General features: G+C 37.0%; 1 protein-coding gene across 1 annotated transcript in view; it reads right to left on the bottom strand.

The window, feature by feature from the left end:
* The window catches only part of RANBP17 (RAN binding protein 17), a 163,072-nt gene that overhangs the window by 29,837 nt on the left and 110,390 nt on the right, over positions 1 to 22,845 (bottom strand). The window contains exons 20-24 of the mRNA XM_086470933.1: positions 21,568 to 21,656; positions 15,306 to 15,413; positions 12,739 to 12,821; positions 2,682 to 2,896; positions 1,345 to 1,483 (exon numbers count right to left, since the gene is read on the bottom strand). Coding sequence (XP_086327059.1) covers positions 1,345 to 1,483; positions 2,682 to 2,896; positions 12,739 to 12,821; positions 15,306 to 15,413; positions 21,568 to 21,656 — 634 coding nt within the window. The remainder of the gene's footprint in view (positions 1 to 1,344; positions 1,484 to 2,681; positions 2,897 to 12,738; positions 12,822 to 15,305; positions 15,414 to 21,567; positions 21,657 to 22,845) is intronic.

A 22,845-nucleotide genomic window follows, 5' to 3' on the forward strand; every position in this document is an offset into this window, starting at 1 on the left:
CAAAGAGATGGTTAAAGTAAACTTGGTATGCTAGTGAATTATCAAATGAATATAACCAGTATCTCAAATGGAAGAGATGTAACGTGGAGTGACAACAGCGAACAGGAACAGGGCTTGCTACACCGGCAGCTGTCAGCCAAGCTAACGTCCAGTACAATGGTTATGCATTTGCAGACGATCAACAGGCAGACTCCCAGCAGAACCAGCCTATAGGCAGAAACTGCTGTACCATCATTACAGGTGACAAAGCACTCAAAATATCTGGGAGAAGATGGATTTCAGCATTATATAATAAAATCACCTGAATACTTCTTTACTACTGTTGCTTAGCTATTCACTACCCATTTTCTCTCTAAGAGCGGTTCCCCTCTTGCAGCAAAAACTGCTGAATGTGTTTAACATAACAAATGCCTTGTGAGTCTCGGTGCATTCATGCATTCCTGTGGGGCTGGACTGACACTTGGTGGTAATGAGAAACACTGGTATTGTAGAGTAACATCTATACACACTAACGTTATACGTTCCTATTTTTTCTTCCGTAATAACCACCCAAATCAATAAATACAACAGTAAGGTTTTGAACAGCTTCTCAGTCAAAAACTACATAAATGCATGGTATTCCCAGGTGATCAGAATGTAACTGCATGATTTATTTTTTCTTCCCCCAAATGCTCAGTCTCCTTCTCCACATTCCAAATGACTTTAGGCGATCAATCCTCCCCCCTCCACCCAAACCTCAAATGGTTGGACAGTCATCTGGTTAAAAAGCATAAATTAAACCATGCAAGCAAATGCAATGAACTGCAATCAGGCTGCTGTATTTTTATCGTTACTCCAAGTATGCTTCTGCTGCACTGATTCTCCTCTAAAGCATAATCAGGAAGTACTGAATAACTACTTCCCTTTTTCTGTAGATAAAGACACCATCAAGTTTCCTAAATCATATCACAGCTGTGCAGAACAAGCATTATTTATACAATGGCTACGTTGATCAAATAAAACCAAAACCCCACAGATTCCTGTACACATACTAATACATTTTACTTCTGAATAACAAACGTGCGAATTTTCAGTACAATCCTAGTGGAGCCACATTAATAATTTTAACAATTCTGGCTTGTAGGAAAAGAAAATGTAAAACCACTATCTCTAAAAAACTACAAGTTAGATGTTTAAAAGAACTTAGCTCCATTAACCAAAATAGTCACATTCTTAAAATGTTCAAAAGCCAGCATCTTCCACTGCACTTGATACTATCTTTTTAAAGATACAAATGAATGTCCTTCTTTGAAAATCCTCAATAGCTAAATACTTCTTTTTTAGCTGAGTGCAAGCAATTCTTACCTACTGCAGTAAGTCCTTCAGATATTGAGGTAAGAATATAGATTAGGACACGAGGTTCTAAACTGGTAATGAAACTCATATGATCTTGGGTCAGACACTCCAAAAGCGGGTAATAAGACTGGCTTAGTTTTCGATATTGCTGAAAAAAAGAGTACACATTCACAGAAAATGTAGATATTACCATTGACTAATATTAACAACATTAACAGATGATAGAATCATCTTATAGTTTTCATGATGTAATAAATTCTCATTTAGCCATTAAGTCAGAATATTTATAGAGAAAAAACATTTTCTTGTCTTCAGTAGATATCAACTTTACAAATTTACCATAGGATATTAAACTTGCTATTAGTTTAAAACAAGCTCAGGATAACAAAATATAACAATAACACTATCACGCTTTGACATTCTATACAGCTATCAGTCTGGTAAAAGCAGTATAGTGTTCTGTCCTGGGTGTCAGTTGGACAGGATTATGGCCCATATCTTACCTTCTGCAGGAAATCTTATAAAGATTTATCACAGATTTCCCCAAATCATCTCAGAGATGGACTTTATTTTGTGATTAAGTGAGGTTCTGTAACAGGCTCTGCGCAGGCAAAGGCACTTACTTGAACACATTGGCCCAATCAGCATCTGACTCTCAAAGGACTCTCATTTAGGGCATTTACTGTTGGATGGCTAGGAAGGTGCCAAATATGCACGCTTTACTATACAACCAATTGACCGATTTTAATTGAGAGCAACTTTTCAAGGGCTTGCTTCATGTGCCGAGCATAAATCTGGGTATTAACCACCTTTAAACTATCCCAAATCTGTCCCTTCCTGCAAGAAAATGACAGTTCTGAACTGAAGCGACATGAAGAAAATGTCACAGTTCAAATTTAGGCTGATATTGCGCAAGATCTGTTGTCTTCCCACAGAGGAGTGGGAACATGGTGTACTTCAAAATTGAAGTTTTAAATTTTATGGGGAATACACAGTGACAATTTACAGACTGAAACTAATTGCAGAGCAGCTGAATATGTAAGATGTTTTACAGTGCATGCAGGCAACCTAAATGGGTTTAGTATAGAAAGGAAAAAAAAAATAAATTGCATTTCTCTCTTTTACAACAACCCTAGTGAAAATTCTGGAAAAGTTCCCGTTTCACATGGCAGTTCAGTCATACCTGTATTTTAGATGTCACTATACAAATAAATTCAAGTAACTGAACTGAAAACTGCATTTGAGGTGTTCTAGATCCCCCTGTCTCATTATAACAATACAAAGCCTGTGGTGGTGGTGTTATTTCATATTTCATGTAAAGACTCCCAAGATGAGTAATTGCTTACTAGCAAGTCACTGTGGGATACTGAAAGCAGCATTTTGACAAAGGCCTGAAGTACATTGTCAAAGTGGTTGTCCCCGTACAACTTGAAGACGCCAAAGCTGACATAATTTCCACATAAGGCAGATTTGAGTGCAGAGTAACAGATGGAAATGCCCTTGAGTTTCAACGGATAAACCTGATCTTTTGACAAAGTCCCAAGAGAGAGGATCTGATTACCTGTTTTCATAAAAAGAAAGAAAGAAAGAAAGAAACTTACATAAGCAGCTGCAAATCTAAATTATTTTGATGGCACTATCTAAACTTAATTTTTGTCTTTATTTTCATTATTATTTGGAAGAAAAATTGTTTCTGCATTTGACGTAAAAGAACTGTTAAGTAAGCATGACTAGAGCTTAAAAGCCACTAAGGAATTAGTATTCAAAATTTAAAATACAAGCTATGGAATTCCCATCATTGAGGTACAGCCAGACCATGACTGGGTCTATCAGCATGAATTCCTTAATCTGAACAGAGTTGCAACACATGGTTTTGTAGTTTCTCATGCTGCAGCAAAGCCTGGTTTTGATCCATTACCATGACGGTCTCTTGGGACGGTTGCTGATCTATACACACACTAAATATACCCCTCAGAAAACAAATATGTCCATTACAAAAGCCTCTATTTTACCAGTCACAGATGGGAATGACTTTTTAATTAAACTCCATGTTTATAATGTAAAAATAACAGCTAACGGTAAATATTTGCTGTTGCTATTAACAGGCAATAGTGACTTTTGGATCCACTACTGCAGCAGCACAGTAGATCCCGCTGCAATCCTCTGTACAAATCTAATTATTCACAAGGCCTCATTACCAAGTTTTCTAAGTATCTTGTAATAATTTAATGCTTGTCTTCACAGCACCCCAGAGTTAGTTTGTCTTTGTGACAGATTTTTTTTTTTTTTTAACCTGAAGTAATTAATGAAAGTGAGCTAAAGCAGTAGATTGAACACAGCAAAGATCAAGTACTTCAGTTCTACCGTGAAGTGGCCTGACTAGGTGGACCCCATCTGATGCTGACCTTGACAAACTCGGCCTGCACAAAAACCAAGTGCCAGGTCTTCAGTTTGTTACTATTCATCATTCTTGGTAAGTTTAACTAGAGGAAAATAACACAAAACTGTACCTTTTAGAAAGTATTCCTACAAATAAAAGCACAATAGTCTACAGAGCAGATGCTCGGCTCGTCAGCTTTCAGTGTCTAACCTAGTTATCACGGCTATGATGACAACTTGGATGAAGGAGCAAACTAGACATCAGCTATTCACAATTCCAAACACTGCTAGTTGCGAGAGGTAGTTATGACAACTCAGTTTTGCTTTTATAATAGGCAATTAAAAAGTGCCCCTAAAAACTTGCCTGCAATGACACAGGTCTCACAGATTGCGTAGTATCATTTAATACACACTGAGGCCTAATATTAAGCTGGGTCTGCCTCTACACAGCTCTCCTTTCTACCCCTGCAAATTTCCACCTGCAAATCATATACCTACCATATTTTAATTCTTTCTCTTAATGCTATTTATTACTGACAATGAGGAACTTACATCACATCATTAGAAAAATGAGGGGGAAAATCTTGCTTCTAAACACCCAACGCATCAAAGTATCATTTGAGGCAAAGCGGGAAAGGCATAAGCTACTGTGTAAAACATCAACGTTGTTCACCACTTCTGGCAAGTTCAAGGCAATTTATCCATCAGCTTGTAAAGGAAAGGCAGATTTACAAAAAAAGACTGGCAGTATGATCAGGGATTGCTTAGAAGAAGTAACTGTGGTCTGTAAGAAGCCTGAATGGTGTCACTAGAATTACGCAAGGGAGGAGAAGAATCAAATAGGTGGCTAGGAAAGAAGGTTACTTACAATCAAAATCAAGCCCTCTCAATTAAAAATAAAAATATTTTTATGAATGAAAATACAGAATGGTCATACGAGCACCTCTACTACTGCGAATGCTGTAGTCATGAACTCTGTAACTGGGGAAGAGGGTACAATTCCAATGTGTTAAATCTCTGTTGTACTTAAAATGACCATTATCCAAAAGAATCTCTTTGAGAAGTAAAACACAGCAGAAAAAGGTGGTCTTCTAGGGTATTCATTTGTTGTAATACTTTACATTACTGAGAAATTACATATACATAAAATTAAACTCCATTTATGTTCCTACAGTGCCCCAGTTAAGATATTCCAGCCAGGTCATCTTAATTAGCATCAATCTTTTTGACAAGACCTAGTCTAGTTACTGAGAAGATCCGTGAATTTCAAGTTCTGTGAAAAAATTAAAATGAAATACAAAATTCTGTCTGTGAGATAAAGTGGGAAGGCGCACACTAATTTTGAAAGCGACTATGTAAACTGTGTACAATTCTTAGGGCAAAAAAAGACAGAAAGGTGAGTGTGCTATAAACTAAACTTATCTGGTCTTTTTCACTATTAAATTCTCTGCTGAAAACCTCTACTTTAATAACACAAATATCCATCTGGCTTCAGAAACAGGCGAAGAAAAAGTTCTGGATCCAAGAAAGTAACGGCCTTGAGTTTGTAGCTGAGCTGTCCAAGCACGACATCGTGCAGCCCTAGGTCCTTGAAGTACTCGGTGTAATATGCCACAACAGATGGAAAGAGCTTAGTAGTTGTCAACAAGGCAATTATGTACTTAATATGGAAATTAATTGGAAGTCGATGGAAAAAATGGATGATGAGGAAAGAAGTTGGAAAAACTCTAGGAATCCCTTAGCCTGGGAACATGAATTCTAGGAGATATCCACTAGTGCTGATATTCTAGCATTCTTATTACTTCACCAAAAAAAATCACCCTATAATTAAAACTTTAAATCCATTGATCAGCATGAAGCATTCAATCCCTGCTCCTGCACACTGCCTCACCCCAGGCAGGCATGGCAGAAGAGGAATTCAGTGCCTATCCCTTCTAATAAAAACACTGAGAAGAATCTGGGTCTCGTGCAAGATTAAAAGCTGCTTTTTGCAAGTGGACAGAGTCCACAGAGAACTGTTCTGTGTTCATGGGCTCATTTTAAAAGGGCCTAAGAGTGGGAACAGCTGATTTCGAATTAGCAGCAGAGGTGAAAGACCACACGGTGCCTGTTACCAGTGCCCCAAGCCATCAGCCCATGATTCAAGGGATGCAGTGCTAGAACAAAGACCAGTGTTTTAGCATTAGTTATTGAAAAAAATATGAAGCACAGTGCTATGGCTGACTAGATAAAAAAAAGAATGATCTACTTGTAACATTTAGCAGGAGCTTCAGGGGAATATTTTTACACACCATGGATACTACTGAACATAAACTAATTTACTGAGGTACTTGGAATCAGGTCAAGAACAACTCCTCAGCTACTGAGGATATGCTTACATTTATAATCCCTGTAGTGGAGGACCAAAATACAATTTTATAAACTCCTGTTGTTAAAAGAAACAATTTATAGAAATTAAATCAACATAAAAGTGACCTTTGACACGCCGAATTTAAAAATAGTGTTAGAAATTCATAGCTCCTGTCAAAATGAAAACTCTCTAGAGACTAATCAGTGAAGTTTCAGTGTTACTACTGAGTTAAAAATCAAATGAAAAAAATTCCAACTTGCACCAATTTCTGCTTTAACGTGGAGGAAATTGTATCACGCAATCTTAAAATATACTGACTTTCAAAACTCTCAGTAACTTCCTTTATTACAACTTTTTGCCCTGCATTCAACAGCAATGTCACAAAAATTATAAACTCTCTGAGCCTCCGAGGTGATACAAAATTCTGACAAAAGGATTTTTAAAGGTATGGGCGACACTGCTAGACAGGAAATAAGGGCTCGAATTTGGCTGACAATTTAAGCATTTCATTACCAAAAGACTCCTCAGTACATAAACAAAGGAGCTGGAAGAAAAAAGCGTGTGTATGCAGAAGGGGAATAAAACCCAGCAAAAAACACAAACCTGGATGCTCTGGCCGAAGATAACATCACCATGCCTCAGAATCCCACAGGCAATATGCACCAGAGCTCTTTGCACAGCTCATTCCCTCACTCCCTCCTAGTTGCGGGAGCATGTCAGGACAGGCAGCTTCCCTTTCAGTTCTCCTCCTTAATTGCTTTTGCAGTAGAAGCTATAATATAAAAATGATTTCCTTATGGCTGAGTTTCATTTAAGCAGGGCTTGTTCTAGATTTCACTCCAATAAGCCCTACGTATAATAATACAACTAAATCATGTTTTAACATGTGTGAATTAGATGAAGATAAAAAAAGACTTTGGCGAGATTAAACAAAGGTTGTGGAAATTTATCACATTTATAGAGAAAAAGTGCTTTTTGCCTTTTCCCCTTTCCTGTTTTTATTATTCACCACTGCCCCATAAAGATGGTTTTGAATGCATGCTTTCCAAGCATTCAGAATGCCAGGGCAGTATAAAGAAGTAGCCATATATAGAAAAAAAAAAAAAGGAAAACACAAATCAAAGATGAGAGCGAGCTTCAAAAACTGATTTTTTAAAGCTTCCACAACATCAAAACAGGCATAAACCCTCTCAAATCGGCACAACAAGCATGCATTGCACCAAGATAAATTTGCCAAAAGAAAGAGATTATGAAATCCGAGTCAGTAATGAAGAGCAATATATTCTGGAACCACTATCACAAAAGAGAGGAGAGCAGACTAATGCCGACCGAGACCCGTGAGCACTCCACTTTTAAGGTAAGCTGCTGATTAGAAATATAGCAAGAATCAGTTTAACCAAAATTTTGAAGCAGCACTGTTATCTTATGAAGTTGCTGGCACCGAATGGATTACCACACTAAGTTCTGAAATACATGTTCTGGAAGCAATTTAAAGCTCATTAGAAATAATTGTGTCTGGCTACTGGAAAATGTGGCAAAATTTAATCCACATCCAAATGCTACCTGGGCTGTGAGAACAGGAAATTGTTTTGTGCTACTGTGGCTAACCTCATCGCTGACCTTGAGCAGTAACTGCAACAACAGCTGAAAGCTGAAGCAAAATTAAAAACTTACATCAAAGTATATCATGACAGAATGTAGATAAATAAAAACAGCATATTGAAAATATTATTTTTATGTCAGTCTCCTATAATGAAAGCGAAGAGGTTTACTAAAATGTAAAGAAACCACAAAACAAAAATAAATGGTCCCAAGATGCACTGAAACATCATTCCTATACAACTGGGAGTTCAAAAACACATAGTAAGGAGATTTGTACATACAGAATTAAAAGTGAAATATATTGGGGATGAAGAACAGCAGACTATACCATTCCAACTCCTTTCAGTTTTCTCCCTTCTGTTGTTTATTTTACATCACTCCATCACTCAGTCAGACTGGCTCTAGCCATAATGGACAAGACACAACACCCCTTGCCAAGCGGCTGCAGAGCCCTAACAAGGATAATTGACTATCTAAGTGCTTTTTGCATCCTACATCAGGCTTTACATCTTTTGAACACATAGCATTGGTAAAGACATCTTAGAATTGTCTTCAGCACTGTATCAGTATCGGCAACAAATGAGCAGGACAGGACACGCTAGCACTGCCCTAATCACGAAGCTGGATCTATTAAGCAGAATTAAACACTCAGTGAGGTGCTAATTTTCAACACTACAAAGAATCCATATTTTAAATTTTATTCACTGACAACTGAAGATGCTTAGCCTATCATAAAAACAGGCATTTTTTATTTTTTCCTGCTTTGCACTCAAACATAGGAAATCACTCTATGCCAGTCTATAGCAGGAGAAAAGAGTATGTGCTTTGGTCTAGAATTAAGGAGACTTCAGCATCCATACTCACAAGCATCACATACGTTCAGACCCCGGAAACATAGTTCTGCCCTTTTCTTCCCCTATTTTTAGCCCAAGCACAGATCTTCCAGTACATATAAACAGCAAACGGAGGTACTAGTTGGACATAAATGGACATCACAAACTGGCAAAACTGAAGAGGGAAAGAAAGCGACATGCTAGGTTACCAAATGTTTGGTTCAAAGTTATTCCCATGTAAACCACAGTACAGCGTTTACACAAAACAAATCCACATCGATATTCTAGATGATTTTAACTGCTGAAGAAGGCCATATTTGCAAAGTATCTGTTACTCAAACCCGCTTTGATCCATGCTGTCCAGACTTAGGAAAACACAACATTACGTCAATAATCACCAGTGCAACAGTGCAACGGTGGTGAGAAGAACCACCTGATGCCACCTTGCTTCAGTTACTAACTCCTTGTCTAAGTGTTGACAGGACAGACACATATTTCAGATGACATTTTTATGCACCGATAGGTTTATGTAGCAAGAAGACTCCCAGTGGACCTAAGGCATAACCGGAAATTTTAGTGTTTAATTTGGTGCAGGTGAAATTTCTGAAAAATAAGACTTTTACTAGCATTTTCTGTCTATCATTATACGTGAGAGAGAAGGAAGAAAAATCCTGTGCTAAACCAAATTTAAATTTCACTTTGCAATGGAAGTACAATACAATTAAGCCATATTTTCATTTATTGTTTGTGTGTTATATTCTCCTAAAAAAGAGAAGCAATAAGGCTAAGCTACACTGTCTGCGGGAGATGGACCAGATCTTTCCCTGGAGGGCTGCTGAGCTCTCCTGAGAAGGAAACTCACTGTCAAGGGCACAGCAAGGAAGAGAGGTGAGAGGTAACATGCAGAGTTGGAAGCCTGGTGTTCAGACAGGGATTACCATGGGATTACTGAGAGAAGCAAACGCAGCCAGGTCTCCAGGTGATGGAAAGAAGAACTTCTCAGGGATGAGAGGAGGCAGGGCAGAGTTTATGGCAACACACTCTGTCTATATCTGAAAGCAAGACAGAAAGGAAGGATCTTCCCACAAGAAGAGTGTAATTAAAGAAAGATGTTTGCGTCTACTCTTCCTCCTCTGTCTCATGGCATCACTTTGTGTTTCCCTTGTTTAAAAAGGTAATTATTATAGTACAGATATCAATCAAATCTATCTTGAGTTTCAGGTGTCTTTTTGATTAGCTTTGCAGAGCTCACTATAAGCTGCAGGCATATACAAGAGATTTGGGTGAATTGGTAAGATAAACGAGCATATACTGTCTGTTGTCATCTCTGCACATTTTCTGAGTGTCTTCTGTTTTTTTCTCTAATGCATCGGCCATAAAATCATGTTGAATGCGAGAACCTCAACTATTTTCAGAATTTAAGTTACTTGCAGTAATGGTACAGCGGAAGATTTGAAAACTGAACCCAAGGATTAGAGGGCACGTACAGATTCGTTCTTTTAACTGAATCTCACAATTTTTCAGAATGTGGGGCTGGAAACATTGCTCAAGAACACCAAAGTGAATTTTATCATCATCACTTGGTTTCCTTGTTTATTTTTCCCCAGATGTCTGCCAAGATTACATATGTTTAAAAGACTTAAATGTCAAATACTTATGTCAAAACGTCAAAAATACTTAAAATGTCATACAGTATTATAGATTAAAGCTTTGCTTAAAAGCACAATTAATGAGATTTTCAGGAACGCATTTGAAATTAATGCAAAATCCCTTAATATTTTTATAGGAAATTGTATGTTCAAAAGATAATACATAACTGAAGTAATGAATCCTTACAACACATTTCCAGAAGAGTTGTATCTTTCTGTACACTGGAATGGAAATCTCATTAACTAGTAATTGGCAACAAAAGCTAAAACTGTTAACAGCAATTATTCAAAGCTGATTAATTGTTGTATCTTGAAATACTTACAGTGGGCAGCAAAACCTTGCCAAACTGTAAGCCAGTGACCACTTCAGAGATGGCGGTAGCAGTCTGAAATAGCACTAATCTAGGATGTTTATTACAGCGCCCACAGCTGAGCCACGGCGATGGCCAGGCCAGGGCTGCCCATCTGGGCCAGGGCAGAGCCAGCTGGGTTACTGGAAAGCTCTGCTCTAAGTGGCCAATTCAGCCAACTGCACTGGGAGGCCTTTCATGCTGACTTCGCAGTGAGTCCAGTCCTGGAATAAATATTGGCAGTCACTCACAGAAAAGAAAACCTAAATAATTCCTCTAAATGTCACACCTCAGTAGTGGACAGATCACTGATGGGACCCTTTCACACTCTGATGGTAATATGAACGTGTTTTAAAAGCAGAATGAAAAAAAAAAACCACCCAACAACATATATAGAGTGGAGGCTTTCTCCCACATCTATGTCTTTCCTCCACTTTTAGTTGATAGGTGAGTTTAAATTTTTCTTTTAGAGGACATTAAGGACGTAAGAAGTTCTCCCCTTAAACCTGTGTTGAGTAAAATGTCCTCCTTCCATAGGAAAAGTTATGAAAGACACAAAAGAGAAGCACAAGAGAAAGCTCTTACAGTCATTTAACTTCTTTCTCTGGCACAAATCTCCAGGTAGATGCCACACATCCCTAAGTATCTTTCACATAATTTAACCAAGAGGGCAACGGGTGTTTGGACACAGGCTTCACAAGGCTCTATGGCTCCACGGCTTAGTTTTAAATCTTAAATCTGTACTGCCCTGAAATTTCCTTTTACGTTGCATAATTAAATTCTAGCATGAGCCAGAAAATGTTGTCTGGTCCTTATGTGCAAGAGCTAACAATGCTTTAGGGCTGAGAATTTTATGAACTTCACATACACACTATAAAAGCTGCAACTGAAAGCAAAACGCTTCTTTACAAAGTGTTTTTTAGGCATGAATTAGGAATGAAGGAGGTTGAAACCAACTAGTGTGGTTTACTCATTAAATAAGGTTCAGAAACTTGATGCCAACAACTGAGATGAATGGATGCCCAATAATATGGTATGTTTTCCATCAGTGCAGAAAGGATGGTAAAAGCTGATTGAAATAAAAAAAAAAGAAAAGGTAACTGCAATGGGATCAGGCACCATAAGACAGGTAGGGCTGAAGCATCATCATGACCACACTTGATTTTTTTTTTTTTAAATCACCAAAAGAAAGCTTGCAGCAATTAAGTACAAGAGCTAACAGAAATTGAGTAGTAAAATCTAAAAGTTTATCTTTTATCTTTTCATACATGGAAAATCTTATTTTTATTTTGTTTAATCATTCTAACAAATTTACTTAAGAACACAGCCGAAAAAGTGTGTTAGCTCACCACACAGTATATTTGAAAAAGAAACAGAAAAATGATTTTGCAAGGAGCGAGTGTTACTTGGGTGTAATTTTTTCTGTCATAAATAAATGCTTTATGCATCCTGCATATACTGGTTCCGTGCCCTACAGATCAAATGCAAAATTACATTTGAAGTTTTTTATACAGGCAGCCATGTAACACACAGTTTCCAGACCCTGAAAGCAACTTGAAAGTAGTAAAAGCAAATTTGATGCACCAATTTTCTTTCTTTAAAAGAAACAGGACATTTATGGCTCTTCCTGTTTATACAAACTACAAACGAGGTTGCTCTACAAAAACTTGGTAATGTTCCTTTCAAAATATTTAGAAAGCAAAATGGTAAGCTACAAAGTTAGTTGGAGTGTTGTATAAACTGCTGGTGTCAGAGACCTGTTGCAGTTGCATGCACGAGTGGGAGCAGTAAAATGAAGCAACTTATTATAAACACTTTTAACAGTGCTCTAGGGTAAAGCTGTTATGATCCTATTATGTTTTGGAACTGCGGAAATATAATTTGAATACATAAAATCAACCCACACCTATCAATCAGTAGCCTAGACCAAACACCTCATGAGTATTTGTATCTTTGCTGAAATATATTTACAGTTGCTAAAAGACAGGCATTCGAGTTAAAAAAGCAATACAAGCAACAAGGCTACATGAATGAACCCTGATCTATGAAAGTAAACGAGCTCCAAGGGTCTGCCACGTAAGCTCTGCACTTACAAAGGGATGATACTGGCTGTGGCACATTATAGTCCTGCTACATATTCCACAAATCCATCAGTGCTCAGCAATATGAACTAACAGGGTTTTTATATCACAAGGCAGGCAAAGAATTACACTGCAGAGGAAACATTAATGAATACCTACCATATGTACAAATCATTTTACTAGCTTCTCGGAAGAGAAGAATTCCATTTGGAGATGATACATCAAAATTTAAACGTTGTGATCTAAAAAATAACAGCAAAAATATTCAGATGGTCATCGAAGCAGAAAACTGCAATGGATTCATTCCTAAAACAAAAAAAAATTTGCTGATTACAAGGTACAATTACGTGATAAACTAATTCTAGCTTTCAGTCCAATGATATGCGCTTTAGTTATCTCCTTAGGTTGCCAAAGAAACAATCCTCTGACAAAAGACAATTTTAACCAGAAAAGGTGACCAGACAATACACACACATCTTGCAGTGAGCGGTGAACATCTTGTGCCCATACACAGGTCAGAAGAATGCTACAAAGGTTCCATCGTGCAAGCGGTTAGGCTAACTTTTAACCTGCTTCTGCATCTGTATAGCTTTTAAAAATAAACTAATTCCCACTGGTTATTCTGCTACGTAAAATCTGTGGCAAACATAAGCCAGTCGTCCGAGCGTGAATTGTAATATATGCTTTTTACAAACATTCAGACCTGAAGAAGATTGCACCATGTTGTCTTCCCTGATGCACAGGTATTACCAAACCAACAACCACCACTTTGTTCCCAATCTGGAAACACAACAGAGCCCTTGCCCAAGTCCCTGTTGCATCTTTCCAATCTGTCTTTGTGATAAAGAAGCCTAAGTCCTAGTTAGGGCCAAGTGAAAACCATGAAGTACTTACGGGTTAATTTCGAATACAGGTCTTAAGCTTCTCGGTAACTTTAGCAAAACTTACCCTTAGTGTTTATTTGGACTGAAAGCGAAAAGAGTCATCACTGAGTGATGTAAACCAGAGTGTTCCCCAGCTGACCTATGTGGTAGTCATCCACTTTTGATCAAACGTGGAGTCCTTGTATCACCCCTATCACAGAGACAGCAGTAGGCACCTTTCTTTGCTGCAAGTCCAATTTTTTGTCGAGTCCCTGTTTGCAGGGTCCTTTGCTGCAACTCTGGAGTAAATCTGGGTGTTTATAAATGAATAAGATGTGCCTTGTATAAAACATCTGTGTATTCCATACGCACAAAATTATAATGGCTGGCAGAGGCAAAAAAAACCCAAACCAGTACATCGTCTCAATATCAGTGGAATAATGCACAATCTGATACTCTGTAACATATTTTAACCACGTCAAAGTATATTGTATAATGCATTCTAACCTGTAAAAGTTAATGCAGTACACAGCTCGTGAAAAAACACCACCCCAGATGACGTTTTCTAAAGGGAACAAGGCAGATTTGCTGAATAGCAATAGGTAGAAGAATAACATGAATATGGAAAGTAGCTTGAAGAGCTGTCTTTTGCATAAGATTTATTGTTCCAGTTCCTCTTTGCTTCTGTTTACTGTTACTAGAGTTCTGTGTTTATGCTTTAACAATCTCCTCCATGAAATAAGTTGCAGCACTATTAGCGTATACTGCTTGTGCACTGCATCGTGAATAAAATTAGGTTAAACTTTTCCAGCAATTTACTATACTACTGCCAGGATAAAAGACATAATTGGCCTTCAGAAACCAAAGGAGGAGTCACAGCAAGCAAGCCAACACAAACAAGAAGGATGGAACTCTGCCTTACGGCTTGCGTAGCCATTCAGGGATTGAGCGCACATCGCACACACTAGCGTTTGACTGGGAGCCAGGTCTGAACTTTAAGGCACCAATCTCCTGTCACTAGATTCAACTAAATATTTTTTTCAAATTTCAAATATTTCAACTTTTTTCCTTGTAAGTTTGATTTGCAAGGCAAAATGAGAAACAATGAGAACGCATACTTCTTTCCTGAGAACTCCATTTCCTTTGGCCATAAAGGTATTCAGCACAGACATTTCAACTAGAAATGTTTAATTTACAAATCTTTTTCCTCTGGGCAGTACACTAAATGATTATTTCCCAAAATAAATTGTTCTGTTACCTGTGGTAGAACATGAATTTCATTCTAACTACTGCAATGTCAAGTATTGAAATCACCTCCCAGAATCATCCTGGGGCTTTTTTGGTTAGTCCACAGAGAAGATTTTTAGATGTGGGACAGGTTATCTACATGTTGATTACAAATATTGCTGTATTAGATACCATTCTTTCCTATTTTGGCTGGAAGAGTTGCGTTGCAAAAGAAACCGTAAAGGGAGTTGCGATTTCAGAGGCACATACGTACGCTGCTTGGCTGAAGGCAAAAATTCAGCCCGCAGCAAATCTTGGCAGCAGACAACTTCTGATATTGAACTATGGAGTCAGTATTTGTCCCTTATTAAAGCATACACTTTCACTAACACCGAATATAAAATCACAGTAGTCTCTTGTATATATTCCCGTAATTAACGCTTACCAGCAGATTTTTAACATCTACCATTTTGGTCGAACAATACAATGACACTGAAAGCTGAGTTCTGCTCCCAAACACAAAGTAGCAGTCTTAAAGTCAGACATCATGAGGATAAGCAAAACATAGAAGGATGGAACAGAGAACGCATACCATCGCGGTGTTCATCACTTATCTAATTTCCATGTGCTTCTTACCTGTTCTGCATGAATTCTGCCATCAGCTTCAAGATAGGGGTTGTACACGCAGGTTCACGGTACCACAGTTCAATAGCTCTTTGCAGGACAGAGATGTACGCAGGGTATCTTCACCAAACTGAGTTAAAGAGTCTATTGATAGAAGTAACACACTGCAAACCAACTTTCCCTAACGCTGTGCTACACCATTCGGTGGGTAGGCCAGATACAGACCTTGGCAGCTCATTTGGACAGAGGTACTACCAGAACCTATACATTTAAGGACGCCTCTGCTTAAAAGACTAAATCCTTTGGAAACTTTAACAGGTAAGTGGGAAATAGTTAATATACCAGAGCTGTGATGAAGGGAAAGGAAAGCAGTTTGCACAACGTGAGGTGAACCTGTAAGTGCATATATAAAATGAGCTTGGGTTTTTTAATGAATGGTACGTCACAAATTGCAATTTAATTTAAAAAGAACACAAATTTATGTATTGGCAAATCCTGGGCCCCAAATTTCAGTGCCACCTCGTATCTATGATGTTTGCTATACAAATGGTTGGGAACAATTTGATTGTATGAAGTTGTTTCCAGAACATTCAAGAGAGTTCAGCCAAACTGTGTGTGGGAGACCAACAAAGTTAGATTTCTAAGAACTCTTTCAGGAGATCTCTTTGCTCATTAGCACCCAAGAGATATCCATTCTTTTAAAGCAGGATTTCAAAGAATGCACAGAAAAAAATAAGTTTAGTAGACTCTGCAATGTAACAACAAAAAAAATAATCTCATGAGTTACTGACTGTATCACAATATTTCATGCAACTATTTGATACAAAGCTGACCTTAGTTTCTGCAACATGCTGAAAAGAAGAGTTTAATTGGGTAAGAATGCAGACTGGTAAATGAAAATAAGGTAGCACAGCTTGACTGGAAAGGAATCAAACAGGTTTATTTATAGCAAACCAAGAGATTTTAACTATACAATTTGCTATTAAACATGATCTAGCTAATCTAGTCAATGATTTTGTTTAATAATAAACTTAATTCTAATTTTTAACTTTATTTCGTGTCATATCATTCTGCTTTGTTTAACCACATGACAAATAGTGACTACTCTTAGGAAAATGCTATTACCTGTTCAGTCAATAAAGGTAACTACAGTGAATCTTACAAAGTAGAATACAGGCTAAGCACTCAACATGGGACTGTGAGACAAGAGTCTGGAATACATAAAGGTCTCCACACTTCTAGGATATATAGACACAGTCATGTCTCAGTCTGATGTAGCTCTTCTGGTGGAGGCTAAAGCTGTCAGACATAGCAGTACTGATGAATGACAGCACTGTGCAGACAGATGGAAGGCATTCTGACTACTGCTGTCTGTCTGAAGCATCTAAAGACTTGTGCATTTTTGTTGCCAGCTGCTTGAGGCACTGCAGGCATAAACTATATATAGCGGAGGAGGCTGACATGTGAAATACACTTTTAGACCTTGCTTCTCACTCCTTTATGGGGTTCTTTATGTTTTAAATCAAATAAACTAGAGTTAAACATACCATGGAGAGTTGCCCAGTAATAAACTAGGATTTAAATTCAAATCTCAGTTACCTAAAATATCCTCAAAGGACATAGATGATCCATGCCATCTCCTACCTTTCAAAATTCACTAATTCCAGTTCCATGTTTTCTGAGGTGGACTTCCAATCCAGCTCACTCTCAACAGAGGATGGTCAATATCCTCAAGATGCAGCAGATGTAAGGTACAGAACTGAGCTGTGCTATTAATTCTCCTAAGTCATGCCTCTTCCTTAGCCTTCCTAGTAACCCCATGAACTCAAAAGGGAGATGGGGCAATGCTGCAAAGTTCCACTGTGGAATTTCATGGAGTAGAAACCACAAAAATATAAGTCAGCAGTATCAAAGGCTGCTGATACATCCAGTACGATTAGCTATCTTAATTCAAAAAATTAAGCGTTGAGACCATATTCATTGACAATACGGTAAAAGAAAAGAATGGAAACTATAGTCAAATTTTATAAAAGCTAGGGTCAACAGATAGGCTTCAGCAATTTATTATTTCTTTTATAAATTCAGTAAAATGTAATAAATTGATTTTAAACAGAATATTATTTTTTAGTGTTTTAACATCAAGCTTCAAAGAACCTGGCTAAGTCATGAACCTGACCTGACCAGTCAGTTCAAGCTCAAAGGAATTCAAACTGCAAAAAATGATACTGAGATTTGAATCAATGCAACTGGCAGTAACGGCTATTACCAACAGATTACCCATCAGGCAGCCTTGTTTCACAAGAAAATGTGTTCTCCTCTTCTCTTGTGATTACGAAACTCCAATCTCTACAGCTGTTTCGCTCTTTCAAATTTGTACCTAATCCTGAATCCTTAAAACATATAAACTTGAAAATTTAGTTCTTCAAAAACAGAATCATTTTGAACAAGCCATCTTATTGCTGCACGGGTTTATTTTGTTAAGAAATACGATACGAATTTGGATAAATACGTAACAATGATAGTTTGGTGAAAAGATTGTTTTGCTTGTTCTCGTGATCCACATCTGTAGCAGCATATGATCAGACACCCGAGTATCTAGTTCAAGTGGAACTTTTAAATGATCGCTAGATAAAACAACTCAATGGCAGATCACTTTCCCATAAACTTAGTGTCTGTGTATCTATACACACAGGTATTTTTATACAGGCAGACAACTTCATGCACTCATGCATACACATTGTGTGCTATCTAGCTGGCTGCCAACTCTGAGTCAACTAATAATCTAATTCTTGCAACACATTTTCTTATTGCAAGCTTTTTCTTTTACAGACAACAGAAGTCATTAAATACTGAGATTCAACTGGGAGGAACATAGGAAAAATTGCCTATGGGTTACCACCTAACTGTAAGAAACAATAAATGAAAGTAACAAAAAAGTGGATATTACCCTGAACTCACATTTGAATCTCCATGGACATCTGACTGCGAGACCAAGGACCTCAGACTAGTCTCATATCGGTATGGAAGAAAACAGATTAAACATTCAACATCTTATCCAGGCAGTCTGGAAGTAAAACAGCAGAGTGTAATACATAAGGAGAATCATCACCATTAAGAAAACCAGGTTTTGATTCTACTCAAATGGGTACACAGGTTTTTTCAGGCCACACCTGTGTGTTCAGGAATGACCTACAAATTACAGAGACCACACGTTATGAATACAAAAGACAAATAAACTTTCCAAAGCTGTGGTACTGGAATCATCATTGACAGCTTGACATATCAATATTTCAGGAAGAATAAATGACTTTCATATCCTGGGTTTTTTGCTTTGTTTTGTTTGTTTCTGTGATGTTTTTCTTCATCTTCCATTCCTGGATACTCTGGGAAGATGCTATACTTAACACCTGAAGCTGCTTAAAATATTTGGAAATATTTTAATGAAGTCTTTTGAGAGATCACCTAATACAACTTTAAAACAAATTTTACTATTATTATAAGTATTTTCTCTTCATCCCTTGCCAGAGGAAAACTATAAATCTTGTCTCAGCTGAATGAACACCATTTATCATATTCATTTTCTTGTCAATACAATTATGAAAAGCCTTTGGCCTTTTTCCAAGGAGCCTGATTTGCTAGAGAAACTCAATTAGTATAAGCAAGCCTGCTACAAAACAGCCCTATCTGGCAATGTAGGGCAGCTTCAGCATACCTGACGATTCACCTCTAAACCATGATCCTAATAACTTAATCATAACGGTAAAATACGAGATACAACAGTATTCCCCGTGCCTCCCCCCCCCCACCTCCAGACCAAAAGAACTTGAAAGAAATTATTTTTGCTCATTTTTGCCATCTACTGGACAAAACTTAAATCCTAAACATCGCTATGAGAAAAAAGAGACTAAACTCTCAGGTGAGAGATTACCGAGTGTGATTTGTTTCGTTATGGATAGGCCTTAGACCCAAAACATTTCCTGCAATCACTTGAAAAGCTTATCAATACGTTCTCCTACCAACAATTTACAACTGACTACTTCTGATAGTCCTCAATTCAGAATAAACATCATCCTACGGTATTTTGAAAGCTTAGCCTTCTATTCTTTGCCTCTGTATTGTTTATTTATTGAACAAATGCAAGTAAATCAGATTTTTTCTGGCTAACATTCTGTATTTGCCATTTTCAATACTGAAATACTAGGGCTTCAAACATAACAGAATAAAATCTGTTTGAAAAAGTGCTTTGCAATTAAAACCATTTTCTGATGATATATTTGAAATTACAAAAGAAATACATTAATCAAAGGATATTTAAACTTGATAAAATTATGATAAAATTGGCACCTGACCCTCCCTTCTCGTCCCATTTACCTTTCTGTCTTTATATGCAGTAAATAAGAGTTGCAGCTTATTCTGCTATAATGCTTTGGATCAATACCTGGATAAAGCTGGACTCAGCCAAATGAGGTAAAATCCACTGAACAGAAGCACGCTCTTACCCTTTACAGCTAAAGGTGAGGAAGAAGAAAAATTTGAACCTGTGCAAGGGAAAAGAAACTGAGAAGGCCTGAGCTTTCTTTTCCACACAAAGCTACATTTCATTCTATTTTTATTGTTAATACAGAATAATGAAATCCAAAAGTTGGAGGCATTTTTTTTTTTTTAATTTGAAATAAAATTCATTAAAAAAAGAATCAGGAAAGGGTCCTGAGGATTACATATCCTGGATCCTTGCATAAAAACCAAATCCACGGACGAATCCATTTCTTTCAAACAGAGAGGAGGTAAGTCTCTGTTCGCCCTCCTCCTACAACCGGAGATTTGCAGTTCTGCACAGAGAAGAGCATGATACTCCTGCTGTACTAGGAAAAACAAAGTAAAAAGAATTTGAAATGGAAGCAGCACTGATCTGCTGATCTTCCTGATTTTATTATTAAGTTTTAGGGTAACACAAGCACAAATAGTACTAATGAAGTTAAATGTACCCAATGGTGCCCATTAGAAAATGAGATGCTAATTCACAGTGTGGCTTCAGTAGTTCTACCCCCCCCCCCCCTTTTTTTTTTCCTCTAGTCCTCTAAAACTGAAATTAAGGGATGCTTTCCGCTGATTTTAAGAGAAATAAAGATTACACTGCTTTATATTTTGACTTACTTTCTGCAAGCTGAGCTTGCACATAGACAGAATCACCGCAGGCTTGTGAAGGTCTTAAATAGGGCTTATCTGAATGGTCTCCTGCTACCCACCCACCACACAAGGACATCTATCAGATCATAGCAGGCTCTGCTGTACAGCCCTTCAGTCCTTGAAGGCTAATTTCCTAGTTGCAATTCTACATTGATGCATTCTCTTTTTTTTTTCTTTTCTTATTAGAGAACAACAGCGTTTCATTATTTACTTAAAATACAAAATATTTTTAAAAGCTTGATTTCTGGTAAAGCATGTCATTGCACTTGAATGTTATTTTTTTCTGTCCATAAAGAAAACAAATACATAATTAACTTCCATAGCTTTGTGAGATCTAAATTATAAAACAAATATTTTCATAGTAACTTCACTATATATTTCAGCAGTTTGTTACTAATATGACTATGTGCCTGAATAGAGAATTGCAGTTACTGTCTTCATAAAAATACAAAATATTTCTCTATAGTATTAAGAAAAAACCCATGAGTATTCTTCTATTTGTTGGCATAAAAATGTATACAATATTTAAAGCAAACAGAGTTCCATTATCGTTACTTATTGAAGAAACCTACAGTCTAAAGATTTTGATTGTTTTCAGATGTCCATCTTCTCCTGGATCAAGAGGACTGCAGGTGTTGTGATATTAATAGAGTTGACATAAATAGAAAGTAACTGACTAAATTAAAGACATGATTCATACCAGAGAGAGAAACGTCCCCAGACAGCACTTGTATAGTATTTTTTAAGCACTTTTGATGTTAACCCAAATGTAGGTACATTGTGTTTGGAGTTAAAGACACAGCTTTTTTTTTTTTTTTTAATGAAAACATTAGGGATCTATGAAGGGAGGAAAACCACTTGGATACGTTTTCTAGATTAGTAGTGTGACACAACAAAAAAGTGACCTCTCTGTGGTCCTTCCCAGTTAACTGCATGGTTGCCATTGTGCTGTAATTTTAGCTGATTACACATTAGTTCATTTAGCTTTGTTTCCTCTTCCCCACTGTGCCATACTATTAAACTAATGCAAGGGGCCTGGTATCCCTCTGTGCACAGAGCTGGTATTGTCACAGTGTAATAAGGATACATCCAGTCAAACAGCATGGTGTAGCTGGTCTTTGTGTTCAGTGCAAAGGCAATCCCTCGAAGATCCCTTGCCAGCCCGATCAACATACGCTGTCAGTGGGAAAGAGACACAGTAATTGATTTTCACGTTAGCACAGAGCAGATGGAGTAATAATCAGCCAATAATGACCACATATCTGATTTTGATTCATTAGTTTAAATGTCTCGCTCAAATCTTTTTTTTATAAAAAACGCAAAGATTCTTTTACCAAACAAGGTTTCCACAAGTTTTAGAGTGATAACACTAGCAAAATGCTTAGGAAATGCTTTTGATTATTCAATAAGCTATCCTAATAAATAATGCAAATTAAAACATAATATATGAACACTGTGTATTAAAGTTTAAGAGTGCTTCCTGTATTAATGTATTTAAAGTATTAACAACAACAAAACGTTAATTTAAGCTCGCAATATTTTGAATGAGGTGTAAGACTAACAGATACTCGTAACAAGCTACAATTAAGGTTGCACTGAGGTTCTCATTGTACTGTTATTTTAACATATTTTTTTTTTTTTTAAAGTCATTTTCCAAGTTAAGTTTCTTTAAAAATCAACTTTTTTGTTTACAGAAGACCATGCTAATCTCTATCTCTATTAACATCAGTTCTGAGATTTATTTTTTTTTTCCCTTTAATGACTGAAATGTGGCTTCAGAATCCTTCCAGCTCAAATGCAGACAACATTTTATGCATAGATAATTAGCCCCTACTTAAAGGTATGTTTTCAGGATAATTAGTAGACCTCAATAAGAAACACTAATGAATAAAAAATATTTTAACAATATAAACAAATTTTTCAATTTACTTATAAATATTCTTTTTGACAAAAAATAGTTTTAATAAATTTTATCTGTGCATTGGGGTTTGTATTATTATTTTTTTTTTTTAAATCATAAAAGAGCACAGTACTGCAGAGCCTGGTAAAAAAAATAATCATAGAAGCATAGCAAAAGAAACCCAGTAAGGAGTTCTCTCTTTAAAACCAGAGTTTTTGATAATGTACCACTTGGTGCTAACCCTGTACTATTTATAGTGTTGAGAAATACAAAAGGTAAGATTCACATATTAATTTTAATTGATCACATAAAGAGCATATTACGGCTGATGCCTTGTTAAACCGCTAAATGTAATCTTACACAAGGGCTAATTTCTACTTTTCATACACAGACCCATTAGTCCAACTGACTTGGATGGCACGCACATGGATTTATCCCAGGATAAATTGAGTTCTCTACAAAACA

This window comes from Leptosomus discolor, chromosome 10 (genome assembly GCF_034619465.1).
Source record: "Leptosomus discolor isolate bLepDis1 chromosome 10, bLepDis1.hap2, whole genome shotgun sequence".
Classification (NCBI taxonomy): domain Eukaryota; kingdom Metazoa; phylum Chordata; class Aves; order Leptosomiformes; family Leptosomidae; genus Leptosomus; species Leptosomus discolor.